Here is a 24,755-nt window from a genome sequence, read left to right as displayed (position 1 = left end):
CTACCACAGGAAAAGAAGGAATATTACACCTCCCTTTTAGATAGACAAGGCGGCACTTGCTGCAAATATGCCGCCTTTTCTATCTAAAAGGGGATTCAGAATGAGAGTGGTGTCATTCCCCACCTCTTTTTAAACCTTTACAAAAGGGGCGTCGTCACACCCTGATTGGCTGAGAGGGGAAAGCCCTAATCTGCACACAGGTGATCTGAATCCACTGCAATCAGTCCAGAGTGTTTGGAAATTCAGTCCAGAGAACAACACAACGGTTCTGCTGGGTTTCTGAAAACTTGAATCACGCCTCAAAGAGCTACGTGGAGCCATGTTGTGTTTTGTCTACTGGAGTTGTTCAGGGAAAATGCTCCAGAAATGTTTTGTGGACGATGAAACTTCACCGGACTTTCCATCAGCACGAGGGTGAGTAAGATAACAAGTTAAGTTTATATCATTTTTGGGTGAACTTATCCTTTAACTTGTAAGTGGAGTATTGTTACTACTGGTCGAGGACTGAGAGTTTTTGCCGTGTGTGCCGTTGTGTTATATCGTCAGAACATCCTGTTTTTGTCTGTTTTTCTCAGGTTGTTCAGGTGTTTGTTCACTTTTCAACCATCCAGCAGTGAAACCATAACGAGGTAACATGAACAGAATTAAGACGACAACGTTCGGCATCATAAATCAGCAACATTTATTTCCACTTTTTTTTTTTTTTATACATTAAACGTGCATATCAATAAAACTAAAATTGATCATATAAATACCTCTACTGTAATACTGTTACAATAAATATGGCTCTACAAGATTTTTCTAGGTTAAATAAAAACAAAACTTCATATCAACTGCTGTGCGACACAAAAGGAGACACTCAGGAAATACTGAAATACATGTCTTCTCTTTTTTTTAGCACACCACCCAAAACACGATGGATCACCTGTTCGCCGGTGATTGTGCTCTGATCTGATCGCGACCTAATAACCTTTCGTCGGCCGTCTGTGGAAGTGCCCCCCCCCCTCTCGGCTCTCCTGCTGTGCTTTTTCTCTAAAAGTGATGTTGGAAAAAGAAAATGTCACAGTGTCAGAATGACAGATTTAGAAAACTGGTGTTTGTTATCGTATCTGCGCTCAGACCAGCGACACAGTTGCCTTTCGCCAAATTTGTGCTGGAGGGCAGAGTATCTCACACACACACACACACACACACACACACACACCTCACACACACTCACACACACAAATCATAAATGTGTTAAAGAGCTAATACATCATTGTACAAGTTAAAATGGGCACTCTGCTCCATTATGTAAAAAAACTAAAGAGAAAGAAGGCATTTTTCTTTAAAACCCTGGCTGTGTCGAACGTGATACCGACTGAGAAAAAGCATCGTCGGGGGGGGAAAAAAGGGACCAGGCAGTGAAAATATCATGTCACAGCTGTGATTCACATGTACGGGAACACGTCAACACGTCAACAGCCATGTCAAAAATATTACATACAGTACTTTTTGTTAAAAAAAAGAAAAAAAAAAGATTACCAAGAAAACTCTTAAATCTGATTAACGTGCAAGAAATTAAACACACCTACTCGTTCACAAAACTCCCACGCACGATGTTCATCTTCTACATGATACACAATGAATAATTAATGTATAGATCGAGTAATAAATATCAACACACGTATATGTTTTTGTAACGTCACCTCAGCCTTTTTCGATTCCGTGTAAATGTCGAGTATAATGTCGTCCCCATGCACCGTCTTTTAATCTTGTGCTTTCCTTAACACTGAATAACTCAAATAGCTGTCCACACAGAGAGAGAGAGGACGTGATGCCGGAAGGTTTTTTTGTTTTTTTTTTGTTTTAACGTGTCAAGTGACAGAAAGTATGGACGCTGATAGCAGTGATTTAGATAAATGTCCCGTGGAACAAAAGGAAGAAAACCCCAAAAGGAAGAAGAGTTGAGAAAGAGGTTCAATTTCAGTGGCTAAAGCTATACTTCACAGCATAGTGTGGGAGGGTGGTAGCAAAGTTCCAAAGTCTGACGATTTTAAAGTCAATCAGATATTGTGCGGTATCAATAATAACTAATGATACAAATAGTTATAAACCTTTTTTTGTGTGAAAATAGACAAAAAACAACGAGAAAACACATTCGGTAGACTGTAAAAACCAGGAGAGGAGTCGTGTCTGTGCGCCGTCCTCAGTCTCAGAAGACAGGCATGTGGCAGTACGCCTCCAGCGACGACAACAGGATGTAGACGAACCAGAGGCAGAGGAACATAAAGAAGGTGATGAGCTTGGGTGTCCGTGGGCCCCCGAGCTCCCCGCCCGACACGCTGGGACGCCGGCGGTAGAGCAGCACCAGCACGCACACCAGCGCCATGATGGTGAAGACGGTGACGGAGAAGGCCAGCGAGCCCGGGTCCACCTTGAACACCTTGCCTTGGGTGTGCCAGTAAACGGACGCGATGGTCCACGCCACGCCGATGCCCAGGAAGACGTTCACCGCGTTGCTGCCCGTCACGTTGCCGATGGAGGCGTCGGCGTATTGGTCCTGGATGGCGGCCACTTTACTCGCAAACGTGTCTGTGGAGGAAAGAGAGAAATTAATGAAACACCAACAACAACACAGATACCAGGGTTTATAGAGCAAACACGAATATGAAGGTGTTTTAAATGCATACAACACGAAATCAAACATCTTTAAAATGTCACTCTGGAGCACAAAGGAAAGAGAAATGTCATGGCCATGTTTCTACAGTAGCCCAGAATGGACAAAACAAACCACTGGCTTTAGAGACGGCCTTTCATGTGGTACCTGCTGTTCTGTTCTGTGTTCGCATCAGCCTCTGACTAAAGTTAGCACTCACCAGCGACTAACACATGACGCTAGGTGGGATTAGCATCTCTTTAGCCGTGTGAACAAAGCTAGCGTGCTAGCTTGGCGGCTTCCAGCTAGGTGGACGTGTTTCTAGTACCCAGGCTTCATTCGGCTCACCTCAGCTCCACCCACGCTTCATCTCTTGGCCCACTTTTGGATTAGCTGCATATAAGCAGAGTCAGGCGGCGCCAAGATGGCAACGACTGGATCCACCCACATCCAGATTTACATACGGCTCTCCAGAAACATATGGGTGACATCACCCGGGCTCCTTCTGCTGTTTTTTTTTTTTTTTTTAACAGTCAGTGAGCCTGACATACAGAGAAATACACTTTTATTTGCTTTCTGGTGTAGAGTTAGACAAAAATGTTAATCAGGACTAATATGTGTGTCTTTGTTGCTCGCTAAGCTAAAGGCAGCTGAGGACGATTGTTTGGTTTGTGTTAGCTGATAGATCTCGACTTTGAACAGTGTCGAGACTGTGTGTCCAATCTATAAACAGTCTTCTGTAAAACGGCAAATTGTAATTTTTAAATCAAGCGGTTTCCTGTATTCTGGTTCCTCTTTAACAGGTGGATTGATGCTTTTATCTGGATAAACTAGCAGGAAAAAAAATGATGTTAACATTTGTAATGTCATCCTTAAAAAGCTAAAAGTATAAAAAATTCATTTGATAGCTTATTCATAATAGCTTTGTGGCACAATCCTTTTGATATACAGACTGTTTTCGGACTCAAAATACACATTTGCCAACATTTTACAGAGCAAATAAACTTCAAACCCAACACATCTAAAAATATCTAATGTAACATCAACCCACCAACAATGACTTGAGGGGTTCTGCGCTTTCGCTGTTCTTTATTGAATAAATTTAATAACCTCATGTAGTCATCAGGAGCCCAGTTGTATCAGCTAATGTAACGGCAGCGCTGCAGTAACATTTAAGAGATTAAGAGACGATAACACAAACACAACAGCAGCTGAAGCTCCTCTGATGCCCTCCACTGTTTTTTGTTCAGCTCATTTCTTTCTCTCGCTTCCCTTTCGTCTCATTTGTCATCTCACTTTCCTCTTTCCTGTCATGTTTCCCTTCTTCCAGCCTCGTACACTCTCTGTGCTCAAGGCCGTTTGGCGCCACCAACCTGAACTCAACACTCAAACTACGTCACAACAAATGCAGAAAAAGGTTAACGTCTCTCGTGAACATACGTCCTTTGATACGCCCTCCGACCTGTGGATGCTCCTGATCATCAACCTCTAACTTATTCATGTGAGGCACAGCACATCTGCACACTTAAAGGAGAGAATGTGTTTGTGCGGGGCTATAAACTGCGAAGAACTCATTTTCACATTCTCATTTGTGTCTCTCTGTGGCGTTGTTCGGAGCCCTCCGTGAAGTGGGAATACAATTAGGCAGCACAGAGAGAAAACAAACAATTGAGACGGCGCTCTCTTTAGTTTACAGCGTGTTAATGCTCGGGGCAGAAGCTCCGGGGAGATTCCCTGACAACACAGGTTGAAGCGGAGGTTACGCAAGTCTCCCCAAGCAGCTGCTTCCGCCGCACGAGCAAAAAACCCCAAGAGGAAGCTGAGGGCTCGTCCGACAGACGCCCACCTGGAACAGAGGTGCCGAGGGCCACGAACACCACGGCGGTGACGGAGTCTTTGAGACCGACGGTGCAGCCGAAGTGAGAGGCCAGGTCCCCGGTCACGGCCGTCAGCACGCCGATAAGGGAGATGGACACGAAGAAGCAGGCCCAGCCGTTCCAGTACTCGGTGGGCGGGACGAAAGCGAAGAGGACTTTCCAGAAAACCGTCAGGAAGTGCATGATGTAATCGAAGCAGGACGGCAGGCGCTCCTCTCCGCTCTCCTCCTCGTCGTCGTCACCTGGAACAGACGGAAAACATGAATGCAGGCCTCCTCCGCTGACTCTCTCAGACCACATCCTGAGGAGAGAAGGCTGAATGAGAGCCTTGTATCTCTGCTAAGTATCAGCTCAGTTCATGAAAAAGGTGCACAAACAAAACAATACTTTTAACCAGCTTGGATAACGTCTGAGACGGCCGCATTTACGCCCCTTGACGAGTGTGTGGGAGCTAACCCTTTCAAATCATTACATTAAATCTGTAAATATAGCGATGACTCACTATATGAGACATGCATACATGCCGGAAGCGTCCTTTCTATTTATATATAGGACGCTTCTCTGCATGAACATGAAGCAAACCCGACCGCAGAGAGAAAAATGAGAGAAATGAGCGTATTAGCAAAAAAACGGCACATCTCTGGTGTGTCTGAGGCAGCTGTTAGCCAAAAATGCTTTGTGCTCTAGTGCACATATAAAAGGTTCACGAAGCTAAGTGAGTGGCTTTTTGAAAGGGCAAATTAAAAAGGGTTCACCATACTTGGTACATCTACCTAAATTCTTCAGAGCCGTTAATTGAGCTGGTGAGCCCCGAGAGGAATTCACCACATCGTGCACTTTTTATGAACCTGGATTAAAAAAGGCTGCGGCGGACGAGCGCAGAATCCCCAAAATATTCTAGACCAGGCTGTGTTTGTGTGAGATCTTTCGCTCATTATTGGTTAAATTTCGTATTCAGTCAATGTCAAATGAAGGCATTTTATTAAAAAGAAGTTTCTACAAAAAAAAAAAAAAGAAGAAGCAGCTCGACAGCTGAGCTGGTGAGACGCAGCTGGTGGGATCCAGATCCGGCTGCAGGCTCAATCTTCCTCAGGTCCGGTCACAGAGGGATGAACTGATGAGACATCTCAGGATGCCGCGACTCACCTGCACTGACAGTGACGGCGCTAACAAACTGCTCCCTCCAGCTGCTGCTCCCCACCACCAGAGCCAGGTTCGTCTTCTTGATCAGCTTGTCCACCGTGCTCTGCAGAGACACAGACGGCAAAAGGAAACTTACCTAGTTTACTTTTTTTTTTTTTTTTTTTAAATAACAGCTTCAAAATCCTTTTAATGCAACGCTCACTTGGGCGCAATATCCTGCAAGAAGTTACGGCACAAAGTCAAACGTCACCAACTAAATCTTTGAAATCGGATCATTTTTTATGGAGTAAATCTTCTGGTTTTCCCTTCGATGTCCTTCAGCTGCTCTACTTCAACGCTCTGCAGTTTACAAGCTCTCCTTATGGACAGATGCTCTACTTGCTGCTCCAACCGCTAACTGTAGTGGCTGTTAGTTAGCTAGTTAGCTCAGTTAGCCATGCAGCTATCTGAATGATGTTGACAGTGGAAGCTAAAAAGGGAAAAGGGGAAGAGACGAGGCCAGGTACGCAATATTTGAAGTTTCTGGTCATACGTTAGTTGTTTTCACATGCAACAATGTGCATATTTACGCCATGTCAGGCCACCAAACCGCAAAAATAATACATTCTTACGTAATGACACGTTGAGGTACAGTTAAGTGCGTCCCTCCTCCCGCCACTGGTGCACAATGAGTCACCAAAACAGATGCAGGGGAGCACAAAACCCCACGATCCCTCAGGATAAGAAGGCACACAGCCAGCATAAAGCTGCCTCACAGCAGCGCAGAAAGAAGAGCTGCAAGTATCAGCACATGAAACTGGAGCCCCGAGTATCAGTGCAATATCACATTACGGCTCAGAATTGGTCTTAAAGGGGCACCCGGCCAATATTTCAGTTTAGAGAGAAGATTACCGCACAAAATTGGAAAATGTCGTCGCTGGCTCTGACAGGAGTCTTGTCACTGTGATGTTATCGGGGTTATCTCAGCCTGCGTTCCAGAAAAAATGGGAGGCTGCAGCTTTTAAAAAACATGGATATTTAAGAGGCAGGCAGCGTGTTCGGATAGACATCCTTGAGCTGTGCTACGGGGGAGCACGGATCCTCGGCTGCATCGATTTTTAAGCAGCTCTGTTTTGATCTGTCTCACACAAGACCTCCAAAAAACCAAAACCTTTGACTTTTACAGACGAGAAATGCAAAAATCCACGTTGTATTCCTTCAAGCGGCTGCAGTGCGGTTAAATGAGTCGATTTTAAACTTGATGAAGTGACGAGTGAAAGGCTCCGCTGGCAGAGCTTCTCCTGACGAGCACGGCACTAATAATTTATCACACATTCCTTGTTAGCTTAAATATTCATGTCCTACAGTCAAACCCCAAAATATTGTGAGATAACTAATATTGAACTGAAATAGCTGTCGTGTGTTTTGATCTTTGACCGCGAACGCTGCAAGAGTTCAACTGTGGACGCCTCTGTGCTACATGCTATAAAATAAGTTGACCTTTACGTGCCTCTAAATTATTAAATAGTTAATAGTTCCCTGTGTGTTTTATTCCAAAGTGTCGTAGTTACACAGATCGTTTGTGTGCCGTCGTCCCTCGAGCAGCCTCAGCCCGCCACTTCCTGCAGCTCTAATTAGTGTAGCGTACTGAAACAATGCTCCTCACTGGGGGATGATGTCGTTCGCTCCACACGCTGCGTGTAATTAAAGTTTTACCTTGAATTCGTACGACTCCTCGATGACGACCTCCAGCTTGGTGTGCTCGCCCAGACAGGGGCAGCCCATCTTCGACACGTCCTCCGGCTCCATCTTCGTCTTGTTGTCGTTGGTGTCTCCTGTTAAAAGTTCACGTGTGACATCAGGATTCATTCTACAACATTTACAAGATGTCAGAATCATTTCAGGGAGTTTTTTGATCATTTCTGACGAGCTTTCTGTACGTTTGCATCCAAAAAAGTGCTGCGTGACCTGATCCGAGCTTGATTATCGTGTCGCTGTGACGGATAAATTCACGCTGGTTATAAAATCAGTGATCAGAATCAGATTACAAAATGCTCAAGGTGCCCTTCATATGAATACTGATGTAAATAATAATAATAAAAGCTTGGATTCATATGGGTAAAGGAGGCGTGACACATAGGGAGGGAGACAAAATACCAAATCTGAAATCTTACTTTACTTTTAAGAAAATATGATTAATGTGCAGCCGTGTGAAGAAAGTAGACAAATACAAAACATTATAAATTAGCTTAATTAGGCCCTTTTGTTCCCTTTTAGCTCCAATCTTGATTTAATTTCATCCTGAGATGTTTAAAAGGGCGTCAGACACACAGGAGGGACCGAAAGCATCAGATCTAATCCCGCCGAGTTGCCCCGGAGTAATTTCTTTCAATAGATACAAACTGCTTTTGCACGGGGTAATTTAAATAAAACATTAAGCGGAGAGTGGAAGCGGTGCAGTGTGTGCTTTTTGAGGCGGAAAAGGAACAATCAGTCGTCTGTGTCCTGAGCTCACCGTGTCGCTGTCCCACCTCCAGCAGGATGGGCTCCTCCAACACGATCATGAAACACTTGTTCTTCTCGTACTCCTCGTCGTCGATGATCTTCACGTCCAGCAGCTTCCTGGAGAAAAAAAAACAAAAAAAAGCACAAAGGGAGGGAGGAGGGGTGAGAGGATGATGGGATGAATCAACTCGTGTCAGGACATCGGTAGCTTTTTCAATATGAGTAAACCTGGAATTAAATAGATTCCAGGCGAGCGGCGAGAGCGGCTATAAAAACAGCGTAGCCAAGAGGTAGCCTGCCTACACAATGAATCAGGGCTGTTAGATAAGCAGATGGAAGCTGGAGATCTTTTTTAAAAACAGATTTACAAATGTAGTACAGAAAAAATTAAACATTATATATATATTATATTTCCCAGCACCCCACAAGAGGGCGGACTCCTTCTACACCATTAATTCCATTAAGGCACAAGAGATGTAGAGTGAAGTGGCCCACACCCCTCCCACACACTCCAAGTTAGAAATCACGGTGATTATTATCTGGTTTCTCCGTGGAAATTAACGCTCCTCCCTGTGTGTGAATGCACGCAGGTTAAAGGGAGACTCTTTAAAGTCGGCGCCTTCAGATCCGAGCGCCGCGAGGTCGCGTTGTCGAACTGTGACCGACATATTCGCCTCAACCCTGCTTCGTTCTCCTCCACCGTCACCGCGAGTCTTTCTCTGCCGCTCTCTCTCTCTTTCTCTCTCCATCTCCCTAATGATATGTGGGTGGCTGTCTATTTCTGTCTACACTTATACACTCAGGATTCAACAACATGCAGGCAGAGCTTTTTCGCTCGCAAGAAGAGAAGAAGTTTATTTTAATACGCGAAACGGCACGTCATCGGCCGTCTAATGTCAGGGAGAGTCATGCCAGTGGGAGCAGGGGAGGGGGGGATAAAAAAAAAAAAGGGAATCGCAGTTTAGCCCAGAGTCCTTTTTTCTTACAGAATAGTTTATCTTTAAAACGAGAAGTGCGATATGTGCGGGAACACAGTAAGTTTCCTTTTAAAGCCTTAAAATAAAGTGTGATGGTTCCAGTTGCTATGGACCGTGTTCACGCAGCAGCAGCAGCCACTTTGATATTACATCACACTTTGGGCAGATACTGAACGTCCTGCCGGATCGGATGTAGCCGCACACAAACATTTACATTTCCAGAAAAACCAGAAGAAGAAGAAGAAGAAGAAGAAGCCAGAAATGAAATGCTGTGGCGGGCAGCAGGGGAGTCGATTCAGCGACTGAATTAGGCTGATTAGGTGGCAATTTAGAGCTCAACCTCTGAGTCTGATGCTCATTCGCAGTCGTTTCAGACAGAAGGTGGGTGATAACAACACAAAGACAGAATAAATCAAAACTTGACGACAGATTTCCAAAGATGAATGAAGTGAGATTAACAAGCGACCTGGTTGAATCGCCGCTAACGAGCAGCTGCCTTGGAAACTGAAGGATTTGATACGTAGAAAGTAAAGTGCCTCATCATCGAGCATTTCATCTCAATTCAGAGTGTTTGGTTAGTGACCTCATGTCCCTCCTCCTCTTCCTCCTCCTGCTCATTAATGTGTGAACGCAGGATCCTCCTGTTTACCGGCAATGTCGGAGCAGGGAAGGCTACCGAACCAGGTGCTCCTGGTGACGAAGAGAGAACAAGGAAGAAGATGAAAGGAGTGAAAGTGTGGTGATGTAGCGGGAGGAGGGAGGACGCACTCCGCCTCCAACGCTGTGTCCAGAATTTACTATAACGTCTTTGGCTTTAACACGACATGCTAAAAGCTGAAAGTCTTATCAAAAGATTGGTTTTAAAAGATTTTTGTGTCGTTACTCTGAACTTGTAACGACGTCACTGAAGCGCAATGAGGCTGAATCAACACACCAAACTACAGTGCGGTGAGTAAAAACGTAAAACCAACGGTCGCAATACAATACAACCCTGTAGAGTGATTTTTAAATGACATAGGTCCAAAGAATGTGACGCTGTACGTTCTGGAGTACCTTGTTTTTAACGCCTTTCCCGCTCTGCTAGCTGAGAGCAACATTAGCTAACGTTAATTTCGAAAATGGAGCCCGCCAACATGACCGACCGGCTTCCAGCACAACACGGAAGTTTCCACAGAGCCCCTTTTTAAACGTGGCATTACAAAAATACTTCCACATGGCTTCTCAGACCAAGTTCAGTGGCTACTTGCTAACGAGCTAACAGACTACTTAAATAAATCATTTGGGCCAACTATAAAACTAGAGCGAGCTCTCTGCTGGCTCGGTTTAGCGTAAAGACTGAAGAAAAGAGAGGAACAGCTTGCATGGCTCCAAAAGTAGAAACCTTTGGCCACCAGAACCTCCTGAAGCCCACTAATCAAGAACAAACTGGACCGGCAGAACAAGCAGTTGCTGTGTCTCAATTCAGTGTCTGCATCCTTCGAAGGACCCGGCCTTTGAGTCCTTCAGAGAGACCTTGTTAACCACGTCAGCCATTGTTAAATGTGACGGTCTAGCTTTTGGAGCATTTCCTGGTTGCGTCACCAGATGTTTTACCCTTACGTCCCGATTTCTACTGCCCAGGCCCACGAAACTGACGATCTACGCCACGTGTTGTCGCCATTTTCTCTCTTTCTTTCTTCTTTTTCGGGCGCGCAAAGAATCTTGGGACATGTGAGATCATGAAGGATAGAAGGGGTGCATCCTCCAAAAAGAGGGTAAAGAAGTCCGCATCTGGAGGAGCCTTTGCATGGGGTTGTGACGTAATGGGCCTTTAAATGCTCCTCCGAAGGATGCAGACCCTGAATTGAGACACAGCAACTGTTTCATTAACAGTTAAAACATCAGTCTTCACTTAACGTAACAACTGATGACTGTGTCTGAATTAACGGAACTATTTGGACACACATGACCAGTGTGTGTGGGTAACGTTAGCGTCCATGCTGATAAGCTCTTGTAGAAGACGTGTCGTCCTTTTTGAAAGTTGGAGCGTCAGACAGGATTTTAGAAGGCATCCTGCGTCTTTTTTGTGTTTTATTACACAAACAAAAATGTGAAAACGAAGAGTTTTGGGGTAGTTTCTGTTGGAACTATTTCTTAAACCCTGCGTAAAAACAGCGTATTTGTCCTGCTATCCTCAACAAATGTTGATGGTTTCATGGTTGCTTGTGTTTTTTTCCTCTGCATGTTTTTTGGTAAAGAATCGTGTTATCAGCACCACCCGGTTCTGCCTCCTGAGCTGCTGTATCTCCGCAGGTCAATGTAAACTCTCATTACAAGATCCTATCAAAGCAGCAAAGTCCTCATTTTACTGCACATCACACCTCGCTGTGTGCTGCCCGCCGGCTCCACTCCTGGGATAGTTTCTGAGACACCATGATATCGTATCCGTCACGCACGAGTGTGAAGGCGTGGACTGTATTATCTGATCGCTGTTCCACTTGAAACAATGCTAATATCTGCTGCGTGTGTGGAATACGCCGAAGAAAAGTCTGTCTGGCTCTTTAAAGTTAGAATAGAAACGGAGAAGACGTCAGCGTCTCACATCCTGCGGAGGAAGTGTAGGTTTCATTAACTCAGATTAACCTGTTTTATATAAAAGCTAAGAAAAGTGGAAATCAGGGGGCGGCGGTGGTGAGACTGTCACCTCCGAGAAATATAAAAGGACCAGGCAGCTGTGACCCTTTTTTTCATTTGGAGTTTCCCTCTCCTCCACATTCTGCGTTGGTTTGTTAAGGATGCTCCGGTTTCCTCCCACAGGCAGAAGACGGTCCAGCAAGTCATGAGAAACGGAGACTCCTGGCTGCCTACAGGTATGAGTGTGAGTGATTTTTAAAATGCCTCGATGTTCGCCCTGGGAGAGAGTAACTCTTCTTTCCACCCTCGGCATGCTGGGATATTCTCCAGCCCTCCTGAGAGCCCTGACAAGAAAAAAAACGAAAGCCAGCTGGGAAGAGTGAGTGAGTGAACGCATACGTGCTTGACAAGTGTGTCAAATGTCCTCACTGCCTTTCAGATACAGAACTATAAATCAAACCTGTGTGTCAGCATGTATTTGCCTTGCTGAAGTGTCCTTGAGCAAAGTATTGGATCGACCAGACTGACTGCGAGGGAAGAAAAGCAGCAGCAGCACCCAGAAATATGTTTCCCATCACAACAGGAGGATAAAATATGTATATTTTATTATCATGCAGTTATTATTTACAGGATATTTATATAGGACAAAAGCTTTTCGACACTAATAATGATATACGATCTTATCTTTTGATAACTTGCAGATATTGTGTGGCAACTAGCCGCGAAGGGCTGCTTAATGATATCTGAACTAATGAGTACCGGGGGGGGGGGGGGGGGGGGGGGGGAGACGAGTGAGATGAGAAGAAAGGCAATAAATAGCACAACAAGACTGCAGAAGCCACCAGATACCTCAGACTGTGCGTCAGATGGTTGAATAGCGTCAGAAAATGTCTGTTTCAGAGAGCGATAATAGCATTTGAGTCAGTTTCAACGCTGTGATTGGCCAAATGTGCAATAGGCAACACGAGGAGCCGGGGATTGAACCTATGTCTGACGCTCTCACGTCTCCAGGCAGTTAGGGACGCAAACCTTGCGTCCAACATCAATCAGTGTCGTACGCCTGATTATATCTTCAAACAGAGAGGATTTATAGTAGGTTTATAAGTAGTTTTGTTGCCTAAACCAACCCACAACTGAATAGTTTATTAAATACCTGAAGAAAATTACTTCACTGGGTCTAAAACACAAAACCCAATGAGAAAGTCTGACTGTACCTGGGATTCAAACTCTCATCACCCTCATCGGAGTCCTTTTCCAGGTGAATTAAATAAAAAAAAAAAAACTTGCGCAAAAAAGCAACCAAGGCTTTATTTGTGATTGAATGTGCGTCAAACCTTCGTGTAAGCGCATAATTACGACGAAAGAGACTCTTTTGAGATTTACCGTAGCTTCATTTTCGGCGCAAAATCATTTTAAATGGGAGTTCTTGGGGAAAATTAGCGATAGCATCAAAATCTCTATTGTTAAAACACTAAGAAGTCTCGACACATCATGAAACTTTGCTCGTAGTATCACCAGGGTCTCTACACATGAACACGAGCATTGAGAACATTGTTTGTGTACGCAGAGTTTACTAAAAAGAAGGTTTTTGAACAACTCACCGTTGGAGCTGGATCTCTGGCGCGCCGCCGTCATGGCAGACAAAAAGTGTCGATCCCCGAGTGCGACCTAACAGGCAGGAGAGTAATGGTGGACCTCCTGCATGTCAGGTCGCACTCGGGGATCGACACTTTTTGTCTGCCATGACGGCGACGCGCCGGAGGTGCTACTGCTAATGTGAGTTGTCCAAAAACCTTCTTTTCAGTAAACTCTGTGTACACAAACAATGTTCTCAATGCTCGTGTTCATGTGTAGAGACCCTGGTGATACTACGAGCAAAGTTTCATGTTGTGTCGAGTCTTCTTACTGTTTTAAAAATAGAGATTTTGATGCTAGTGTCAGAGTGCCCGTAGCACTCCATTGAAAATTAGCTTGCCCGAAAACGAAACTACGGTAAATCTTAAAAGTGCCTCTTTCATCGTAATTATGCTTTTATACGAAGGTTTGACTCATATTCAATCACAAATAAAGCCTTGGTTGCTTTTTGGCGAGAGTTTCACTTTAAAGCAATATGACATGCTAATACTAATTACCTGTATTTTCTATTAAACCTGCCCAGTTAGGCGAACCCAACAGTTTGGTTAAATTTCTGGCAGCTGCATTTCTCTCAACCTCGTCATTGTTGGTCACATTTTCTTAGCTTTAGCTCCTCAGTATAGCTAGCTGGCTAACTCACACAGCTACGTGACGGACATGTGGCGTTGAGACGTCGACCCACAGAGAAGTCCGTCTGCTGGAGGTCGCCGTCAGAGCGAGAGTGGTAAAGGTTCTTCTGCCAGGTTCTGAAGTGGACCGATACAAACCTTTGGACCTGCAGGTGGCGCTAGAGGGCGAAGTCAGACACAATCTATCTGCACAATATCTGTCCAGTAGTTGCTGAGTTATTTCAGTCTGGACCCAAGTGTTGGACCAACACAAGTGACAGACGCTGCTTCCCCAGAGACACACCGCCGGCTAAAAAGCAACAGCCTAATAATATCAAGAGTTCCAACGAGACGTGATGATTAAATACGAGATTGGATGTTTTTTCACAACAGGGAGCATCTCTGTGTCGAAACCTTTTCTTTCAACCGTTAGCGTTACCGGAGCCTCGCTCTGCCACTCCGCTTTCATCCACGTTTTGTGAGGAACTTCAGCGCGTTATCGATCCCCCGACTACATTAAGAGTGAGAAATAAAGAATATCAAGGTATTGATTTCCCCTTTTTTTTCCGAAGTGATCTCCTCACATCTCTTTATCTTATCTCGGCTTATGTAACTGCCCCCGTTCTCCACCTCAGCCTCAACTGGTGTGTTTAGTGCCACACATTTCGAGGCGCTAAACAAAAACAGATACAAGAGGAAGCATCAAAGCGTCTGTGCAGATCTTCCTCTAATCTGAGCACACTGAAATGTAAAATGGTTCTCTGTGTCAAGCCTGTTTATTTTGGCTCTGAGGTTTGTGTCTGTACATCATAATCTATTTACTGCAGTGCAGAGCTGAGATGGTGAATTATTATTTTAACTGCACGCCTGGAATTTAAAACCGTTTCTTCCTGGCTTCATGTCAAAAAAGCTTTACAAACTTGCCTTTCCTCCTCCTCTGGCTCCTCTGCATTCTCAAACATCGATAGGCAAGATGCAACACAGACACAAAGACACACAAAGCAAGAGACGCTGTGACAAACACACACACATCGGGCTGCCTGGAGGCCTGCTGCCGAGTGTCAGCTCTTTGTCCCGAGCGCCCTGGGAAACACTCGGGTAAGAAAAGCCAGCTCCGTTTTGAAGGATGAACTTTGGCAGCCTGCTGAGCACTACGGAGCAGAGACACACATTTAACACGGAGCGTTTGCAAGCTCAGCTGCTCGGAAACACGAATACATGCATAGATACGCACCTACCAAGAGCTGAAACGCTGTCAGATGACAACTCAAAGGCACACTGATGGGGTTTCAGCTCCGTCTCTTTAACAGGACCGACTAAGCCCTCCAAATTAAACAACCTCATGAAAAATTCAGTCCGACTCGAGCATCTGAGCAGCATAAAGCACGAACAAAATGTCATCTTTTTAGAAAAGACTTCTCCGCAGTTGGAAAACTTTGGCTTCAATGACTCGACACAAACTTTGATAAACAGCCTTGTGAGGCGAGTCGAGATGAGTGCCGCCATCTTCCACAATAAAACGTCTTCTTCTCTGACCTTCTGGCAGCAGGTGTCTCAGATTAAAAAATTTCAGCCGGCTAAAAAGATAAGTAAGCTGCTGTGACTTGACCCAAACTGGACCGGGCAACTGTGACTCAAGATCCAAGTCAAATCTCCTTCACTTAAGATCAGAGTGCTCCTCCCGCATTTGACTTTAAAGCAACCTTTTTATTCTGCAGCTTCAAATTCAAATTGATGGTCGACTGGTGAGTGTAAGTGCTGCGGCTGCTCTGCTGATTTACAGATATTCCTGACGGCCATTAATTGTTGCTAAACTAATCGCTAACTGCTGTAAACTGTCAGTGCTGCTGTAGTTAGCACAGTGAGCTACGCGGTGCCAAGTGCAGCAACTCAGCTGCTAAAAATACTAAAGATACTAAAAGAAAAAGGAGTTGATGAGCACAAATCAGCAATAACAATGTGACAAAATGTCTGTTTTAGGGTCCACACAAGAATCAGGACACACTATCCCTGGTAATAAATGTACAAAAGAGAGAGGTAGGGCTTAATGGTTGGGGCAAGAAGCGTATTGAGATTGGGCCTGAATCTCTAACGCAAAAATTTCGTTAAATAAAAGGTTTCAAGACGAATGCTGAGCTGGACTTCTTGCTGTTGAACTTAAGTAATATTAGCTAGCTTGCTATGTTAATGTCTTGTCGCACTTACGAGATGTTTGGCTATGCAAGCAAAATTATTGATCGCTAGTTTTTGATCATGAATAACGTAGTCACAATAAAATGCATTTGTAGCTGTCCATGTCGACGACAGTCACGTACACGTACGTTGTACTGAATCACTGACGGGGTGCCAGAAGAAAAAAATACGTAAATAAATCAAGTCTTGGATAATTGTGCTTTTAAGGTGCAGTGTGTGAGAACTGCGGGCGCCTGTTGAATTCATACACCCAACGAATAAAGGTAGCATCTGTAATCTGTTTACCAATCCATGACTGTTGCTACTGTTAGCGTGTTAGCTCAGTTAGCCGTGCAGCTGTGACAACTGATGGGAGTGTTGGCATTTACACCGCTAGCGCAGGAGCTAGAGGAAATACGTTGTCAGGACCGCGGCTAGCTGTTTAGCATTGCTTATTCACATTCTGTTTATTATTTTTAGTAATTTTTTTTTTTTATGTTTTAAACCAAATCTCATACATATTGAGCCGTTAAGTCCTTGTTATTCAAAGCAGCACCGGAGCAGCTGACGACAGCTTTGGCATTTTTTCCGCTATGTTTGGGTTTTCTCCGGTTCTGTGCTGGCAGACTGTGTCAGTCTGCTGTATCTCCACAGTCCGTCCTTTCCTTCCTGCACGGATGCCGACCGTCTAGGGAAGCATGACTCCAGATAATATAAAGTGTGCAGATGCTTGTGTCCCTGTCAGCTCGTTACGGTCAGATGAGCGGAGTCTTGGCTCGGTAGGTGAGGGGATTTTATCGAATGCTCGAGTCTCTCCGTATGAATGCAGACACAAGCTGCCAGCCTCTCAGTTCACATTGTTATACTGTACACCGCCGTCTCATTAACTGCAGCTTCTGTAGCTGCCGGCGCTACGCTGAGAACTTTTGGGACTCCTTTAACCCCTCTTCACTCCCTTTAATTACATTGGATGCTCAAGAAGCTCTTTTCAGTTTTCCCCTTCGGTGCAACATTTTGTTTGATGTGGGTTTAAAGTGGGTTAGATGCACACACAGAAGCGCTCTTTAAGACACACACACAGACGAAGGTGCAGATAAATGTGCTCAACCGAGCTGACAAACATGGACAAATATATTCAAATCGCACCTGCACTGCACAAAAAGACAAATGGGGAGATCTGCATTCTCTTTGACACCATGTATTCACCTGCCTTTCCTCCCACTCAAGCCGACCTACACAATACGCCTCCACACGAGCCCTGAAATCCTCCTCTCGCACAGACGGATTCATCTGACACATTTTTATTCCTTTTGTTTTGTCCTCTGCTCGCTGTAAATCGTTGTGCGATGCGCTTGATACGGTTGCGGGCATTTTCTTTTTTTTTTCTCGAAGCTAAAAAAAACCCCAAAACGCCGCTGTTGATAATTGCCAGGTTCATAAAAAACAAACACTACAAGTGCACTCGTCATCCAACCGAACCTTCCACACGGCGTTCAAGAGAAACACATCACACTTTCACCGCTTTCTCTCTCTGTACACTTCTCTTTTATCTGCCTCTCTCCGCTGGTGCATCCATGAATCCTTTTGTTGAAGATTATCACACAGGCTTCATCACATGCGCCTGTTTCAGCCAATGCTCAGCCCTCATCCCCTCCGTGCTGCTGTGCAAGTCACCTGTCGTATTTTATTTCCTCTAGTGTCTCCCGCTAACCTACACTCCCCTTTGTTTTCTGCTCTGGAGTTCTCATTTGCTCTGCATGACAATGAACTCCCATATAACCTCCCAAAGATTTCCCTGATGGCTTCATGTTAATTCATTCACAGAAAGCAGCTTCTTCTTCTCCTTCTCCTCCTTTCTACATCAGCCGCAATGTTTCATTATCTGCCTCACAATTATATCCTCTAATCCTCCCACGTCAGATCTAAACTTCTCGCTGTGAACGTATCTATGACTCATGAAAATAGTCCTTTTATCTTTACCAGAATAGATAACGTACTGTAATCTAGAAGGACTATTTAACATAACAACGTGTGGGCTGTGATGTTTGATCAAGTGATGAGAAGCAACAACAAGACACAACATCGAAGAAGAAGAAGATGCGTCACTCACATGGTCTCATCGTTCTGGAACTCCAGCTTGCCCGACACCTCCTCGTAGTCCTCCCCTGCCTTGGCGGTGCTCTCGACGGTGTGGTAGGGCACCGCCACCTTCCCCCTCGCCCCGGACGTCCGGTGAACCTTCACCTGCATGTTGCCGATGCTCTCGCTCACCCTCATGGAGTTACTCTCAAATGTAAAAATGCCAGCGTGGTCGTCATCGTAGATGGTAACCGTGGCGGTGTGGGCGCTCCCCAGGGCCGCCTTTGGAGGGACGTGGGGGGAGAGGCCTACCGTGCTGTTGCTGGAGGTGATGGAGCTCGGCTCCAGGACTGAGACCTCAGCTCGGTGCACGATGCGTGGATTACTAAGGCGAACGTAGAAGTGCTCATCCTCTTCAAAAATGTCGTCATCAATGACACCGACGGTGAACTCTTTTGATGTCTCGCCGGGCTTGAAGACCAGAGTACCCTCCGCGAACTCGTAGTCTGATCCGGCATTAGCAGTCGCATCCTCTGTGCGGTATTCTACCTGTGGGCCACAAACAGAGAACGAGGCATTATAAAATATTTAGTGGATGGAGTGAAAAATAAAAGTCTGAATTATTAATGTTCTCAACACCTCAAGCTGTTGAAGGATGATTTTTAAATTGACCCTGAGCGTTTACCATATTTCTATTATTACTTCGTCTTACCTTCACAGTGCAGCCGCTTTCCCCTCCGTGCCTCGTCACCGCCAGCTTCAGTGAGCCACAGTTCTCAAAGCACTGGTAGTGAGAGTGCTCGAACTGCAGGTAGATGGTGTTGGGATCCTCCTCTTGACCGCTGGCTTCGTGACAGCTCACCACCTTCCTGGCCTGGTCGGCGGCATGCTTCTTCAAGATGTTCCCAGCGCCGATCATCATGCGCGTGGCTTGAATGCGATAGAAAGCTCGACTCTTCTGTTGTTGGACCAGCACTTGGTAGTTGGCCATCTCGATCAGCTGCTCCATGTCCTTCTCCGGGTGCCTCTGTTTTAAATCCTTCAGCGTGCGAGCCATCTCCCGTCTGGCTTCTTCTTCTTGATCTTGCTCTGCGCTCATCCCTCCGCCTTCCTCCACTCCTTCCAGCATCCCATCCAAAGCCTCTTTGGGATGAGTGTGGGAGTTCACACCCTGGCCGTCCATCTCCAAGTCCATCTTGGTGAACATGGCGTCTCCCTCTGACTCAATGATGATGCCTCGGGTCTTGTCGGCACGGTAGCGCTTATGGACGTACTTGTAGAAGAGCAGGCGGCGGTCCGCAATCCAGGCTTGCAGCACGCAGAGAGGGAAGAAGAAGAAAGTGAGGACGGCCTCCCAAACTTGCACCTCTCCGGGCGAGAACACCGACAGGATGAGATACAGCCAGACGTAGGCGAACATGCTCCAGGCGGCGGTGACGAAAAACACCCGCAGGTGCTTTATCTTGCGGGTTTCGTTCTCTGGCACCACGTAGACGCAGATCGCGATGATGATAAACATGTTGAACGCGGCGCTGCCCACAATGGTGCTGGGGCCCAAAGATCCAGCCTCAAAATTATGGCCAACCACTTCAATGACGGACAGCAGGATCTCTGGCGCCGACGAGCCCAGGGCCATCAGGGTCAGGTTAGATACCGTCTCGTTCCAGATGCGCACGGTTGTCGTCGTCGTCTCGCCGTTGGGCTTCTTGATGGTGATCTCCTTTTCCTGAGAGGTGATGACCTCGATAGACGACATGAAGCGGTCTGCGATGATGGACATTCCCAGGAACATGTAGATGAGGGCCGCGAAGTAAACAATGGCGCGCGCCACCTTGTCACCCACTGCAGGGTTCTGGGGGTTCCACATGGGCAGCACCACGCCATCGGAGCAGTTATCTTCGCTGGAGCAGTTGCCTGGACTGCCGTCGGTATCGTCATGGCTGGCACTGCCCTGGGAGAAATGGGTGACTCCCGGGAGCAGAACCAGCAGGACGGACATGAACATACATGGTGTGAAAGATGGCGTGAGATTCAAGATGCGCTTGGGCAGAAACATGGCGGCGGGATGGTGCTCAGAGTCTCCTGATGCCGGAGTTCAATCCACATCACATGTGGAGGTCTTACACAAGCCTCTGAAAGACAGAAGAGAAAAACACATTTTGTGTGGAGGACGAGATCGTCACATTCACTACGTCAGATGTTCTTGAAATAACCTCCACAAGCGAAGGTTTACATCACAAAAGTCCTCGCAGTCGTAACTCTTTTGTATGTAAATGATGTGGGATCCAACAGTTTGCTTGTTCCGAGGTTTGGAAAGCCAGAAATATTGGCACCTACTAATAGTTGAGTCATTGGCATTGAACTACCCTGCCACACTCCCACACATGTAATGTGGTCATTCTGTGTGAAGCAGCAGCAGAAACGTAACCCTCTGCACCTGTAGTACTGAGGGAAAAGGTGACTCAGTCCACCCGGTACTGTCAAGTTAGGTAGGAGTCCAAAAATAATCTTCACTGACAATGTGCATAACAAAAGGAGAACAGTTGTTCTTAGAAAGCCCAGACCTACTGATATAAATACTATAAGATTATTCAAAGGAGAGAAACAATCCTGCTCTCTCGTGGAAGCTCAGCACGCCTCTCAAACTCCTCAATATATTGTTTAATGCTTAAAAAAAAAATGTAGTAAACTCTTTTTTTCCTCTTACGTAAGCTGTTTAAACTATGTCAGGGGACGACTTAAAATAATTTCGCAGTGGTTTTCTTCTTGGCAGCAGCACGGACATCAACAGCTTGGGCGAGAGTACAGCGTCGAGGCTGTCCAGAGGATTAACATCTGCATCGGTGTGAACAGAGGGAGGGAGAGAGAAAACGCCAAGGAGTGTAATCTGGTGCTTCCTAATTAAAATTTTAAGACCCATCTCCATCTCAAAAAGTGGGTTGCCTACCTGCAGCAGGAGATTTGACAATGCTTTACGTACAGCACATGCTCTCGTTGACGTGCAGCAAGAGAGAGAGAGAAAAAAAATGCAATCTTGCCTCCGAGCTGCTCAACATGTTTTCCATCGAGGCTACGTTTGATGGTGAAGCAGCGCAGCGGCGGTGAAGAAATTAAGCTGTCGTGTTTTGGTTCAGACAATAAATGACGGATTGATTTTGTGCACCAGCTTCATGCAAACTGTCTGCTGGTCAGATCTGAGAAAAACATCAAGCAAGGTCAGCACTACTGCCGTTCAGATCAGCAATAGAAGAGAAACGTGACTCTTGTTGGAATTGTCAGTTCGTCCATTGTTGGGGTTTCTTCTCATCGATCTGAAAGATGTTTGGTCGGAAAAACTGTGAAAAATGTGGATGAAAGCTCCAGATGAAATGTCCTGTTTGCACACAACCGAACACATTTAAGCAGCTGGAATCAGAGAATTTAGCCTTTTTCTTCCCCCCCCAACTGATTAATCGATTATCAGAATACTTGACAATCACTTTAATAGTTGACAACTACGGGTAGAGCCAGCATCTTGTTATTAAACTTATCAAGCTGATTATTGAGCTTTACAGGTACCCGTAGATAGATTTAGGCAGCTGTTTCCAATGTGGCGGCTGCGCTCACTGGGCAGAACCAGCGTCTTGTTAACAGAAGGTCGCTGGTTTGATTCCCCTTGCCTGCATGTCGAAGTTACCTTGGGCAAGATACTGAACCCCAAACTGCTCCTGATGTCGGCTCCTTGCAGCCACCGTCATCGGTGTGAGTCGCTTTGGACAAAAACATCACCTATATGCCCTAAAATGTAATCGATTAATCCAAATAATAATGTTTCAGGTCTCTGCAGGGAGTTTGAGGGGAGGGTTAATTCGAAACAATGCTGCTACCGTGCCTCTTTGATGCCCGTTGCACAAAGCTGGTGCCCCATTTTTTATTTTCTTCCCCTCAAACATCCTGCGTCCACCACTGGTTTAAAGCTCTTAAAAAGCAAGTACAAGATCGTATACTTGATGTAATTTAGAGAGGATTGAATACTCCACCACGCTGTGACAACATAATATGATATGATATGATATGATATGATATGAAATGATATTGCCTTCCTCTGGCACACAACCCTGCACAAATTTTGAGTGGGTGACGTTTCTATGGTAAATGCGAGCTCTCCAACTGCTGGGAATACAGGAATAAAACGTGTTTTTTTTTTGTCAATACTATAGAGACGAGAGCTGACTGCATATTTTTTATGTTCTCGCGTACGCTCTTACATACATTCCTCACCAAAAATCAGCAGGTGGCAACAAGCCACCGAACTTAACGTTACTTGTTTCCCTGAGGAACACAGGATTTGTATTTTAACACAACAAACAAAGGCAAAATAAACGTTCACCTTCCTGTGATAATATGCAAATCTTTGAGTCATATCAAAAGACATTTAATAGATTCTAAGGATGCAAAACCTCCAGCTGGGACTAAAAAAAAAATGACGATTCTCTGCTGATCTTCAACACAAATATCTTGATTAAAAACCCAACAGGATGCCTTCTTTTTTTTTACATTTCACAGTTTGTCATTTAACCTTTCATGATTCTCAAACTTCACCAAACCTGACCCACACAGAATTATGATGATTTAATCCCTGTTTGGTAAGCAGAGGTCTCAGGTTGGCGAATAAACACTTGTACATAATGAGTCACACTTTGATGGCAGCACTCTCTCGTTTTATGAGCGATGGAGGGTTTTTTTTTTTTGTTGGTTTGTTTCGAATGATGGCAGACTCAATTTGTAATGAGGCTCCTCATAAATGTCATTTCTTTGGTGTTTTGGGAATAAAAAAAAGTCATAATATAGCAAACAAGAAGGTAAAGTGAAGCAGAGACGACGTGTAAACAGACACTGACTGATGACACGACTTCTTTGAGACCTTGTGTTTCGACAAAAGACACAATCGAAAGCGAGAAATCAAAAGCCTTTTTCGTCTGCAGAGCCTCGACACAATGGAGGGAGAAAAAACAAAGACGCTCATGCAGGAACACACTTCATCTTTTGGTGAATATGTTCCACCCAAAGTGCATCACTCACCTGGGTTCAGTTGTTGGTGCTGGGTTGGAAGTTGTGGCCTCAGGAGATGAACTTATCCTTCATATCGCTCTGTGGAAAAGAGAGAGTTTCCATAATCACCATGAAAACCAGCAGAACAGATTCAGCAGGAGAGAGTTTTCTAAGAAGCTCATTAAAATCCAGATATGCTGGGGAGCAGAGAGAGCAGAAACACAAGATGAAACATCACTGTTGCACACAGGAGACAAGTGAAAATGTTTAACAGATAGCTGGATTATTGGACAGTACAGATGCAAGAGAGATGGGGAGAAGAAAAAAAGCCGATTATCCCATCAGTAGGCTGAGCATGACGGGGAGGACGGACACACGGGTCCGCTCGGTGTGCGCACAGCAGTCCTACAGATACTCACAGAAAAAAAAAAAAAAAAAAAAAAGCCCTGGATCTGAGCTGGACCCTGGTCTCAGCGTGGCTCCCCCCTGCACCAGATCAACAGAAGAAGACAACCCCGTGTGCCATCCACGCTGGCTGGCGTAATGGTGTTGGCTTGTTGCGCTGCTTGTCTTTGGAGATGACGCGTAGCTTTTCCAACGGTGCTCCTCCGGTATTCTCCCCGCTGACAGGTTACCCTACCTCAGCAAACTTAACACTGTGGGGATTAGTTATCAGACCCCCTCTTCTTCTTCTTTCTCTTCTTCTTCTTCACAACGAGGCGACACCTTTCTTTCTTCCACAATGCGTTTCCAGCGTTATCCTCTCCAGGCGACGTGCGATTGTTGATGCGTAAAAATAAATAAATAAATTAGATTACTGACTCTCTTCTCGTCCCGCTCGTCTCAGTCAGTCAAACTGTCAATCTGAAGGATGAAACTGAGTGAGAAAGACGTTCAGTCTCTCTTCTTTTTTCTTCTGTCTGCGTACAGAAACACCCCCCTCCAAAAAAAAAAAAAAAAAAAAAAAAACAGGACCGCACATGAGAGTAGGCGTGAATGAATGGAGAAGGATTTTGCGAGGACGCAGAAAGAAAAAAAAGCACACGGATCAGGACAAGATGGATATCAAGCAAGGAAAGGGATGGAAAGGAAAGAAAGAAAGACAGAGAGGAGTGTTGGTGTTATGCAAATGGAAAGTCTTGTCTCTTACTCTGGCGGTGGGCAGCATTGGCACCAGAAAAACGATGAGCGGAGAGGAAGAAGAAAAAAAAGCCAGTAACACTGCAGAAACAGGGGAGGAGACGTTCACACACCGCGCCACACGCACGGCTGGTTCCTCCTGACTGACTGACTGCGCATCAGGAGTCCGGGATGAAATGACCGCCTCAAACACTCAATGATCATAATTTACTCATTATCGTCATCAGCCCACCTGCACACATGACCTGCTGTCAGCTGAAGGAAGAGCGAGAAGGAAAAGGTGTTAAGACTCGGAGATGCCTGTAGGTGTGTTGTGGTCTGGATGCTGATAGTCGAGAGGATGTGGAGGAGATTAAAC

General features: G+C 45.3%; 1 protein-coding gene across 3 annotated transcripts; it reads right to left on the bottom strand.

The window, feature by feature from the left end:
- Positions 1 to 658: 658 nt before the first annotated feature.
- slc8a4a (solute carrier family 8 member 4a) lies at positions 659 to 24,755 on the bottom strand. Of its 3 annotated transcripts, none has more exons than XM_030438354.1 (9): positions 24,630 to 24,755; positions 23,288 to 23,356; positions 18,939 to 20,358; positions 18,258 to 18,775; positions 8,153 to 8,259; positions 7,354 to 7,472; positions 5,662 to 5,761; positions 4,485 to 4,757; positions 659 to 2,574 (listed from the first exon to the last, which is right to left on the bottom strand). In XM_030438354.1, the coding sequence occupies exons 3-9, from the start codon at positions 20,280 to 20,282 to the stop codon at positions 2,195 to 2,197; spliced, it is 2,841 nt and encodes a 946-aa protein (XP_030294214.1). In that variant the 5' UTR covers positions 20,283 to 20,358; positions 23,288 to 23,356; positions 24,630 to 24,755; the 3' UTR covers positions 659 to 2,194. The 3 variants fall into 3 exon arrangements, with proteins under 3 accessions (XP_030294214.1, XP_030294213.1, XP_030294215.1); XM_030438353.1 differs by lacking the exon at positions 24,630 to 24,755 and adding an exon at positions 24,408 to 24,618; XM_030438355.1 differs by lacking the exon at positions 24,630 to 24,755 and adding an exon at positions 23,555 to 24,394.

The sequence above is a fragment of the Sparus aurata genome, chromosome 13, assembly GCF_900880675.1.
Source record: "Sparus aurata chromosome 13, fSpaAur1.1, whole genome shotgun sequence".
Lineage (NCBI taxonomy): Eukaryota > Metazoa > Chordata > Actinopteri > Spariformes > Sparidae > Sparus > Sparus aurata.
Note: the sequence above shows the minus strand (reverse complement) of the source record. Positions and strands in the feature narration are given on the sequence as shown.